The following is a 12,161-nucleotide window of genomic DNA, read 5'->3' on the forward strand; positions in this document are numbered from 1 at the left end:
TCCTCAGTGTATTTTGTTGCTAGCTGGCGATATTGTTGTTATAGCAATAAATGCTTTGTTTGTGTCAGCCAGTGTGTCGTTCCTTTGTTCCCGCAGAGCAAGGCCCGCCGTGGTCGGCGTGCGCTCGGTAGCGTACGCGACCACGGGGTGGGGGTCCGCGCGGCTTTGAACCGTGTCAGCCGCGGTTAAAAAGGGAGAACGTGTTTATCTCCCCCTTTTAAAACCCCATAACTAGTATGACCCAATAGGTGAATAAAGTGAAACAACGCTCATTCTCTCCTTCAGTGTGTACTACGGGGCTAGTTATTGTTGGTAAGATATGATGTATACTGCGTAAAGGGGCAAGGATGACAGAAAAAGGGAGGGCCAACACCACTGCACACAATAACAACTGTGAGGGAGCAGTATTTCCTGTCACAGTGGCACTGTAGTTGTTTTTATTGCGTTAATGATTTCGCTAGTCTTTCCAGATACTTTCCTTCTTTCATGCGAGTTGACAGCCATAAAATGGTGTGTACACACGAATAAAGAATCAGTTGCCAGTCGATGCATGCTGTGACACTTTCTTTTTCTGCCACCTAAGTCCCTAAATGCAGTTCACACCATGCAGTGCAAAGAATGAAACAAGTTGAAAGTCACAAGAAAGTTGAATTAACCAGCGCTGAATAAGCACATGTTGTGACTTGCTGCGTCTCATAAAGCATGTGCCGCTGAGTAAAACGCACCGCTGGTGACTGGGGTGCCGGTGACGACACCTGGTCCCCGCTGTCTGCCGGTGTCAGCAACTGGTAGCCCGGTGCCAGACGCACCATTCGGCGGTTCCCAGCTCCATGTACCTGCAAAAGAGAGGAAAAGAGGAGACAACACTTCAGAGTTGAACGCGCACAAAACACAGCATTCTGATATACTGCTGTCAACTGCTCCCTCTCACTATTTATGCTTGTTCTCAGACAACGCCCCACAATTTTCAAACTACTGAAACCATCCATACGTTGATAGATAGGCATCAGTGGCTAATGAAGTTCAAGAATGATAAATCAGGAAACCCAACCCCTGTGCTTTCTGGTTTGGTTTGGTTTATGGGGTTTAACGTCCCAAAGCGACTGAGGCTATGAGAGACGCCGTAGTGAAGGGCTCTGGAAATTTCGACCACCTGGGGTTCTTTAACGTGCACTGACATCGCACAGTACACGGGCCTAGAATTTCTCCTCCAAAGAAATTCAGCCGCCGCGGCTGGGATCGAACCCGTGTCTTTCGGGCCAGCAGCCGAGCACCATAGCCACTGAGCCACCGCGGCGGCTCCCTGTGCTTTCTAGCAGGAAACATCTTTGTGTTCATAATCATTTAAGAACCTGCATTTTTTCCAAATTCCCAGGAACCTTTGTTCTGTTTATATATTAGGAAAGCAAGTGCAAGGCATGTGCTATGTGCATGGGGTAGACATGTGAACAACTTCCATGGGGTGCCTCTGTGGCCCTGTCTTTCCAGTCACACTGCGCTACGCAGGCGCTTTTGGCTATTAGTACAGTAGAACCCCGCTGTTACGTTCCTCATTGCTGCGTTTTCCCGGCTGTTACGTCGTTTTCTTCGGGTCCCGGCATAGCTTCCATAGGATCCAATGTATTGGGAACCCCGCTGTTACGTCATAGCCGAGGAAACGATCCCACATGATACGTCGCAACCGGGCTCCCCGAACCCGCCTGGGCAATGCGCGCCAACTGCCTTTTTTATTTTTGACGAGTCTTGGCCAGGCTTGGCTACGGAACTGGCTGCAAGAAGCCGCACGCGAGTTGGAGAGGCCGCCACTAGATGGCTATCTGCCTTGCGAACGCCGAATGCCGCGATCTTTATCGTGGGAGGTGGTGACGAGGAGGCGCGCGGCTGCGGTCACTTATCTGTTTTTCTCCGCCAGCGTCCGCTTCGGCGGACGCAGTTGTTGCGACGCGCGTCTTTTCTTTTCTTTCACTCTTTCTTTTTATCTTTTAACTCTCCTCTATCTGCAAGTGGCAGCGGTGGTGGCTCGGCTGGAGCCAGTCAGCAGGCCCGTGCAATTTCCTTTTCATCCTTCTGTCAGTCACAACAGCGTGCTTTGATGATAGCGTTGCATAAGCGGAAGGCACTTCCCCTTGAGGAAAAGCTGGACGTACTAAACGCAGTCGACAGGCCTACGCGGAGCAGCGCGGCGAGCAGCCTACGAACATTTCAGTGCTTGACAATGTGCACAACGTCGCTTCAGCGTGGACTGCAGTGAGCGCGTGAACTGCACAGCACTGCTGCGTGCGGTGTGGCCGCACCGCAAAGCGACGCTGACAGCAATGCGGCCTTTGCTATTGAGAAACGCGTTGTTCTTTCCAGCGAGCGAAAGAAACTGCAATCCACTATTCTCGGTTTTTTAAAGTCCTAGGGTCAATTTGCGGAAATAAATTGTTTCAAGTCAAAGCTGCACTGTCATTAATTTTCGGTGCTTTCCTCACTGTTGCGTTTTCCCGGCTGTTACGTTTTTTTTTTCCCGGTCCGGTGAAAAACGTATGAACGGGGTTCTACTGTACTACCACAGCGATGACGACACGACAAACGTGCATCACCGAGAATCTTTCCATTGACAACTAACGCTGTGAAGGAAAAAAAAAAAGAAAGAAGAAATACATGGCAATGCATGGTGTGCTTTGCCGATCAGCACAGCAACCATAACGTGCACCACAACGGTGTGTAACCGAATACGCGTGTCCATGGTGAACGCTTTCCACTTGCATTGATACAAAGTGGTTCCCCACACGCTTGACCTTGGCTAAATCAGACTGCTCTAGCGATAGCAGCTCAATTATGCATTAAAAAGAGTCAGCCATACAGCTCCTTATAGAGGAGCTATGAATTGAAGTCAGTCGTATAACAGACCAAAATCTTGGACACTATCAGAATGGTGTGCTGTATCGAGTTGCTGCTGTATCACTGTCTCCAGTTGTATTTACAAGCAAACTGCTATGATGTCAAGACAGTTTTCTGGGGCCGGACTACTGAGACTAGGACATGCTGGCATCCACTTCCTAACGATGATCACGGGGCGCTCCTTGGTCTTGCAGGCATGAGTTTGAATTGAGTGGCCGGAAATATTTGAAATAAAACTTTTTGGCTGCTGCACAAGCATCAACATGCCCAGAGGAAGCAAAAAAATAAATTTTTAACAAGAAAGAGAAACGGAGCTGTTCCCATTTCAAGGTAATGAACCAAATTGAACTGAATTGACCGATACACACTTCCAAGCTTTTGAGAGATTCAATACTTTTCCCCCACCTGGGCGACGTCGGGGATGGCCTGGAGCAAGGGCAGAAGCTTCCGGAACGGTCCGTACTCGGCGGCCCGGAGCTTGCGCCCAAAGCGCTCCTGGTAGGCGGGGCTCAGCTGGGACAGGAGCAGGCCCCTGTTGCTGGTGGGACTGAGGAGCATCACCAGCTCCTTGGCAAACTGGCGCAGCCGCTCGGCCTCCTCCGCCGTCGGGACTGTTTTTGTTTTTCGGAAGGGTGAGATGAACGACATGCCGATAAGAACATCATGTCCTGGGCAGGTATGGTACAATGGTTACGCAACCGACACCAATCTGTAGTTGTATTTCCCGCACACGGTCACTGGCTGCAGTGACACAATGCCCGCAATACGTCCTCATCAGCATTGGCTCAAATTTAGCAGCAGCAGAAGCGCGGTGTCGCTTCAGGTAATGACCACCTGGAAGAAATAGTGCAGTAGAAGCCCTCTAATGTGCAGCTCCTCGGACCAGTAAAAAACTTGTTGTTGGTGATGGCTATGGCCCCGGGAACCATAGAGTTTCTTACTATTACCTAGAGGGAAAGCTGGCGGCGCTGCACTTCAGCCACCATGGGCGCCCAAAGCATCATGGGGCAGTGAGCTACTTGTTGCGAGACAGTCGTAGTTTTTCGGGAACACGGAGTGGCACTACTGAGATGTTTCATTCCGAAAACGCTGGTCGTGTGTGCGCAGACGACTTTGGCGCGAATGCAGTGTGCAAAATCCATAGTAGTGAAAACGCGACGACACACAACGCCAATGAAAGGTTTCACTTTTCCGAAATGCCATTAAAAAACCTCTTATAGTATTTAAGCAACAACATCTTTTTCGAAACATATTTACTTTTCGAAGTGCGCCTGTTATTTACGAAATATTAGTTTTTATAATGTTCAACACTTGGCCAATAGGAGAGCTAGTCGTCTCTTATTTTGGGCAAACTTTGCACTTAAATGCTTTTCTGCTCGTTTGTAGCAATCACTAGACAAGATATTGAATGTTAGGACGTTTGTACTTATCAAACAGCTTTATTTTTTATTATTTTTTGGCCAAAAGTTGCAGTTCCGCAACAAGTAGCTCACCGCCCCATGATGCTCTGAGCGCCCATGGTGGCTGAAGTGGTCTCGAGGGGTCTCCATGCAAACTCCCATAGAGGGGTCGCCAGCTTTCCCTCTAGGTAATAGTAAGAAACTCTATGCCGGGAACACTGTGAGGTAATTTGGCAACTTACTAAGCACGTAGAGTTGGTTTAGACAGGAAACGCTCAGAAATACCTTCCATCCTGCACTGATCATTTGATCATGTGCTAATAAATTCTGGTTATCACATTTTATCTTATGTTTTCGACTGAATTGCTGGCTTCAGCATGTGCGAATTGGGGGTTAAAAAATAAAATGCACAAACACACAAAAGCTCCGACTTTACTGCGTGTTAAAGAGAAGAGCATTGCAGCTGTTCACTATTATGAGCCTTACAGCTGAGGTGTAACTGTAGCGAAAAAATCTTCAGGGAATTTGTATTTTTGTGTGCCGATTCTAAATGTGTCATTGAATTTCATGCAAAACAATTCCTTGAGCACTTATGTAATCTTTATGCAAGTATATTGGGAAGAGTTTTGAAGAAAATTCGCTGCGGCAAACTTGCTGAAATGTATGCCTTTGGATTCTCAAGACACCAAGCAAGGCAATAAGGGTAAAATTGTTTTCCTGCCTATCGTAGAACTCAAGTTACAGAGTTTTGAAATTGTCGCTTCAGAAATGAGAAGAAAAGTGTGTTTACCTGTTTCTGAAGTGGCAGCTTCAGTACCCTATTACTCAAGTTCTATGAGAGCCAGGATGATAATTTCACCCTTATTGTATTCCTTAGTGTCAAGAAAACCCAATGGCATACATTTCAGCGAGTTTCCCGCAGCAAATTTTCTTCAAAACTCTCCGCAAAATACTTGCATAAAAAGTGCATAAGTGCTCAAGGAATTGCTTTACATGAAATTAAATGACATATCTAGAATCAGCGCACGAAAATACATGTGCCCTGAAAATCTCATAACTACGAGTAGATTAATAACATTTTCTTTTCAAGGCCAGGCTCCCCCCTTAAGAACTGAATTACACCACCGATCAACACCCAAATCAGGGCGTCCTCAGAGCTGAGAGAGTTACCTGTTATGAGGACTGTAACTGAGGATGGTGGGCAAGGATAAGGAATAGATAAGGAATCTCGTACAGAAGATAAGGAATGTGGAAGCCACTGGACATGCTTGTCTGTGTCGCACTTTACGCAGATTCCACTGTCATCATCATCATCATCAGCCGTGGCCATCTTATTCCAGCACCCCTGCCAATCTCCAACTCTCCACCTGACCATGGGTCACCCGTGGCTCCATCTGCCTTCGCTCGGAGGGAAAAAGCAGCCAGGAATTGAAAAAGCCTATCCTTACCCGCAGCCAGGAATTGAAAAAGCCTATCCTTACCCCCTGTTTCGCAGGAAAGTCTTGTAAAGCATTTCACTCTTGCAGGCATTGCCGACACGCATGCCTTCACAACCCCTTATGTAATGTCCCAGATGGGATCTTTAAGGGATCAATAAATGATGATGATGACGACGCATGCGACGGATGCTCTGTGCCTTACCCCTCTCAGGAACCGTGAGCACCGTATTGCCATCTCTCTGCTCCACCTGCAAAGGAGGTGAGAAATGTTTACAGCATTTTGATCACCACGATCTTGATAAAAATCATCATCATCATGAAAGAAATAAAAAAGGTGCAGTTGATAAAGTCGTTCCTTCTAACACTGATTCGCGGTGTGTGCATGAAATCTTGCAAGAAATAAATATAGCAGACTCCCATTAAGATAAAATCAAAAGTTCATCTTGACAGAAAGCGCAAAGCCACGCTCCTGATTAGCAGTAAAACCCTCTTTTCTCCGCGTTAAGAGCTAGTTTAACCCTTTCTCACGTTTCCTCAAAGTATGACACGACACATACTGTATATATTATGTGCGCAGTCTTTATTACCCCTTTTCTGAGTACGCTTCAAACGAACCCTAAAGAGTAAATATTTTTTTAAAATCCCAAGCAGTATCTTCAAAAGCTCAGCTGGGCGCTTAAGGGGGGACATGGTTCTTAGAGCATTTTTTTATTTACAGACCAAATGCAATGAAACTGCACATACTTATTCAGTTTTTTCTGCTGATTTCAAATATGCAATTTTTTTTATTTCTAGGCCAATTAGTTCCTGAGATATTAATATATATCATACCATTGTCTGCTCAAACAATAGAAAAAAAATGGGCCACCAGAAATTTAATTTTAGTATGTGGGTAGATACTACAATGTGTGAGGAATGCAATACTGGAAGCAGTTTTCAGTTTTTTTGTTCGTGTGGACAAATGGGCTTAATAGTTAGTTTTCAAGTGAGTTAACCAGACATACAGTGCGAGAAAACATATGACACACATGAAACTTAAGCCCATTTGTCCACACGGACAAAAAACTGAAAACTGCAGTGAAAGGCAAAAAGCTTTTTTTTTTTCCCCAAAGAGAAAGCAACAGTGATCATGCAGATCAAATCAAACAGGCCGTGCAAGCACTGCCGGAAATGTGGCTCACCACAAGCACGGACTTGGGCAGAGCCTCGAGCAGGTCGTCCAAGCTGCAAGCTCCGTAGTCCGCCACCTCCAGCGGCCTCTTGTGGACCTCCCGGAAGTGGTGGAGGAGGCTCGACAGCAGCAGGCTCTTGGGGCCATCTGCCTTCCCAAACAGACGCCGGACATCCGAAGCGAACCGCTTCATCTGGGTCTCGTGTGTCAGCGTCAGGACACGGGTGTGGCCATAGCCCAGGATCTGCAGGGTGACAGCGAAATGCGTACCGGATTTATTAAAGGTGCACTGAAGAGGATTCTGAACATGTCTTTTTGCCACGGGAACTCAATCTACACGTTCCGAGCATTCTTAGAAACTTCGACTTATTGCCCCCTGTGGCTGATTTTCCTAATTAAATCGAACTAATGTCTAGCTCCCGCCTTTATTTTTTTTTATTTCTCCCCGTACGGTGGGCGGAGTCGACCAACGCGTGGAGTGCCTTTCACCCAGTCCCGTGGCGGCTTGCCGCTCTGCCATCGGAGGAGTAATACGTAGTAGTCCGTAGTAGCAAATAGTCCGCGCGTATTTTTATTTCTGCGGGCTTATTTTGCGGCTATATTATCTGCGAATGAAACTATTTATTCACGGAAACCTAGAAAACAAAATAAACCGAAAGCAAAGCCCCCACGGAGCTGGCTGAAAGGCACTCCACCCGTTGGTCGACTCCACCCACCGTACGGGGAGAATTCAAAAAACAAAGGCGGGAGCCGGATGTTAATTCGATTTAATTGGGGAAATCGGCCACACAGAGCAATAAGTCGAAGTTTCTAAGAATGCTCGGAATGTGTGGATCGAGTTCCCGCAGCAAAAAGATGAATTCAGATTCCTCTTCACTGCACCTTTAAAGCACAATAGAGTTAGAAGAGCAGACATTCAGCAGAGACCCCCAGGGCTACAACGGAATTCTCCCATTGGTTGGCAGGCAAGGTGGAAACCTGGGCATGTTGGTGTGTCGTTATCGTTGCAGCGAAAAAGACGAGTACGAGAAGGGTACACAGGCACGACACGAGAACACAGTACACAGCGCTGCGTCTGTGCACTTGTCTAGTCCTCGTCTTTTGAGCTGCAATGATAAAGGTCAACAAGGCCGTGACGTCACAACCAGATAACCTAGTACAGGCAATTCAAACACACAACAATGGTCACAAAGTACAACAGTGATAATGTCACGACACAATTCCTCATTGGTCTACAGGGTCGAGATGACATCAAAACCAAAGTCACACAGTTGAGCTGTGGACTTCAACAGCTGCCCCCTGGGACATGAGCCCAGTCCGCAACCCCTTGTCCACTCAGCAACGCTCTTTCAGGGCGACAGTTTAAGGGCTTTACATGACCATGTCATACTTGATATACAGTTGAACCTCGTCATAACGAAGTTAAAGGAGGCCCGCCATTACTTCGTTATAGCCGTATCTTCGTTACAGCCCATGTTGACCGAGCTCCCAAGGAGAATTATCATTCCTTCGTTATAAACCGTTTCGTTATAACGAGGTTCGACTGTAGTTGGCAATGCTATCGCAATTACACTCTGCATCACACCACTCCCGGCGCAGTACCGTATTTTCCGGTGTATAAGACGCACCCGCCATATATGAAGGCTCTCATTGAAAAAGTTGGTATATAAGACGCACCTGTGTATAAGACGTACCCAAATTTACCCACTTAGTCTAGTGAGGGTTAATTAAACACGCTTGCTCGACCATCGCGAAATGAACCATGGATGGACTCCTCTGATCGCATAAAAGCTCCGTAGCTCCGTAGGCCCGCAGCCCGATTTCCGTTTTCGGTAGCATACTTGACCGCAGATAATTTGAACTTTGCGGTGTAGCTCTTGTGCAACTTCGGTGGCATACTATAGTAAGACCGAGCACGACAGGTGTAGGTAGTGGAAAACACGCCGAAGTCACCAACACAGACGTAATACGTACACGGTTGCAAAGTTGCAAAGAATGACTGAAAAAGAACACCGGCTTGGCTTGTTTTGACAATGGCGAGAAGCGCGACTGTCGCCATCTTTTGGAATTTCACATTACTTTTGCTTGCGCCTCCGAAACGACCGCGTGTGATTCTAGAAGTCGTCATCCCCGCCGTTTCATGATAAAGTTCATCTAAAAAAAGTTGCGCACGGCGGTCCACGTATTGAAGTATTAACCGTGTTACTACCGTATCATTGGTAGTGATATTTTTTCGGTGAAAAAAGCTTGAGCACGAACCTGAGTAATTTCTGAATTCGCAAAGAAAAAAAGAGAAATTCTCATATAAGACGCACCCTTGTATAGGACGCACCAGCAAGATTTTTGACAAAAAACCGCGTCTTATACACCGGAAAATACGGTAGTTTAAGTGATGCGCCAGTGCCCCAGCAGGTGCTGCCACTGGTGGGGCTTGTGCGATCTCGGGACCTCTCGTGACCAATCCTTTATTTTATCTGCCACCTGCCACGATGGTCAGTTTGCTCACAATCTGGAGGGCAGGTTGTGATAAAGTCACAAGGTCACAGGACCTAGCTGTACCCCAGATGTTCAAGGTCAGAGAGGAACCGGACGAACATAGGTGAGATCGGGAAGTGGGGACTCTACTGCTAGCGCACTTAAAATTCCCAGAGAAGCAACTTAGGTGGCAGGTGGGCTAGCCAGGTTCACGTGACCTTGTGACGTCATCACAACCTGCCCACACAGAGGGACAGCACAAATGGCTGAGCAACTGAGTGGAAGCTCCAGTGATAGCGCACTAAAACTAAATAAAAAGAAAAGATTGGTTGGTTGGTTGTATTGGGGTTTTAACGTCCCAAAGCGACTCAGGCTATGAGGGACGCCGTAGCGGAGGGCTCCGGAAGTTTCGACCACCTGGGGTTCTTTAACGTGCACTGATATCGCACAGTACACGGGCCTCTAGAATTTCACCTTCATCGAAATTCAGCCGCCGCGGCCGGGATCAAACCTGCGTCTTTCGGGTCAGCAGCCGAGCGCCATAACCACTGAGCCACCGCTCAGTGGTTACAGAAACAGAAAGAGAACAAAAACAGCAAAGCTGATTAAGAGCTGTCAATGCTTTGCATATGCGGCATTCACACAATCTGTGACTGTAATCATATCCACTAGCTGGATTACATCCACTTCAGGGCAACGACCTCTCTAGATGTCTGCAACAGGCATGACCATGTGATCACCACAACATATACCCGATTCATAAGGACCAAACTCCCTGCATTAAAACTAAACAGGAGCAACAGTGTTCCACATGTGCGCCAGATTTTCAGAGGCGGAACTGGTACATAGCATCGCAGTGTGATGCACGAACTTAGAAACGGAAGGAAAATTTGTTTATTGGGGTTTAACGTCCCCCAGCGACTAAGGCTATGAGAGACGCCGTAGTGGAGGGCTCCGGAAATTTTGACCACCTGGGGTTCTTTAATGTCGCACAGTAAACGGGCCTCTAGAATTTCACCTTGATTAAAATTCAACCGCTGCATCCAGGATTGAATCCACATCTTTCGGGCCCACATCTTACGACAGCAGCCACCGTGGCGGCAGAAACGGAAGGAAAAGGCGGGCAGCCAGTAACAAAGGTTGGGCAAGCCATGGGCCCTGCCTCAGCTACCTCGACAACGCGCTCAACGCCGGCGAGCATGTCGAGCAGCTTGGAGCAGCCGTAGTCGGCCAGGCGGCACTGGCGCCCGAAGTGCCGGTGGAAGGTCGCGATGAACTGCTGCAAAGGGAGGCTGCACCGGGTCTGCCCCGACAGCAGATCCACCATCTCACGTGACAGCTCCTCCAGGGCTGGCAGATACCCTTTGACACCACCTGGAGAGGATTGGACACGATGAGTCTCCTGACACTGCCGAGACTATTCCCAGGCCACAAGGGACGTTTCTACAGAGGGCTGCAAACTGAGATCATGATCAACCTGGGGTATTTACGAGAAAGAATGCTGAATGAAGATTCCCGATTGATTGACTGATAAGTACAGTCCTTGTCAAAAGTAACCAGGCTGCATGGTTTGCTTCTAGCTCGTACAGTGGAGCCCTTAGAACTTAACTGAAGCTGAAATGGTCGTTAAAGGTAAGAACGGGGGGTCTTCTTACTTTCCAACAACTTTTGGACTTTAGGAAAGCCACAAGGACTCCACTATTCAAGCTAGAAGCAAACCATGAAGCCTGGTTACTTTTGACAAAGACTGTACCTACATGTAAGTACACATACAGGTCTTCATCATGCGTGACCGCTATTGACAGGTGTCTACAACGCTGAAAGAATACACAAGTAAATCAATATATAGCTTGGCAGGTATCTCTACAGCAGTGATAATTCCAGAAATGAGTCCAAGAAAAGTGATGCAACAACGATGGGGTCAAGAGGAGAAGATAGCACATACAGTGAAAACTCGTTAATTCGAACCTCGATATTTCGAATTTCGGATAATTCGAACTACACTGCTTGGTCCGGCCCAGCTCCATAGAGATCTGTATATAAAAAAGCCCATTAATTCGAAAGCGAGTTGGTACCGCTACCGATAATTCGAACTACGCGCCGCCGTGCCTGTGTGGCTTGGCGCGCAGCACGTGCCCCCCCCCCCCCCCCCCCCCCAAAATGCATCTCCGCATAGTTATAGGCTGCGCAAGTCCTAAACGGGGACAGAAGATGGAACTAGATAAAACCGTGGATGAGTGGTTAAAGCCTATATGGCGCCATCACCGGCGCGGCGGCCGGCTGCCTATCCTCTTTTCCGCGCAACCTCCGAAACTCGCAACTAAATACTCGTTAATTCGAGCCCTGTTAATTCGGAAATACGGATAAGTACTGTCGGTGCGGTCCCAGCCAACGCCCGTGAAAGGCTATGACTTCGGACGGGCGCTACAAATTACGTGGGAAAAACTTTTTTTTTTCTTTGCGAGTGTCGTCCATCCTTCCACCCATCAGTCCCCAACGGAAGCACGTGGTCCGCCGCAATCATGACGCCAGCTTTTAGCATCGTTCGCTGCATAAGGCGTTTGCTGCTATCGCGCGTTCTAATGATTGAGTGGCAGTAGATGCCCCATTCACCCATGGCCCGATAAGGCGAACGTACCGAAAACGAGGCTTGCGCACCAAGACAAGCGTTGGCACTCTGCCAAGTTCGCTTCCCCCCTAGCTAGAGCTAACGCCAAAAGTAAACACACCGTGATGTTATATGTTATCGCTGCGCAGCATCTTGGCGCGCCGCCAAGAAATGCGTTGTGG

General features: G+C 47.8%; 1 protein-coding gene across 1 annotated transcript in view; it reads right to left on the reverse strand.

Annotated features, from left to right (window-relative positions):
• The window catches only part of Marf1 (meiosis regulator and mRNA stability factor 1-like protein), a 72,196-nt gene that overhangs the window by 19,976 nt on the left and 40,059 nt on the right, over positions 1 to 12,161 (reverse strand). Inside the window, exons 12-16 of the mRNA XM_089588047.1 lie at positions 10,543 to 10,745; positions 6,907 to 7,140; positions 5,928 to 5,973; positions 3,292 to 3,497; positions 726 to 836 (exon numbers count right to left, since the gene is read on the reverse strand). Of these exons, the coding sequence (XP_089444173.1) occupies positions 726 to 836; positions 3,292 to 3,497; positions 5,928 to 5,973; positions 6,907 to 7,140; positions 10,543 to 10,745 (800 nt within the window). The remainder of the gene's footprint in view (positions 1 to 725; positions 837 to 3,291; positions 3,498 to 5,927; positions 5,974 to 6,906; positions 7,141 to 10,542; positions 10,746 to 12,161) is intronic.

This window comes from Amblyomma mixtum, chromosome 4 (genome assembly GCF_055824585.1).
Source record: "Amblyomma mixtum isolate Tamu chromosome 4, ASM5582458v1, whole genome shotgun sequence".
NCBI lineage: Eukaryota > Metazoa > Arthropoda > Arachnida > Ixodida > Ixodidae > Amblyomma > Amblyomma mixtum.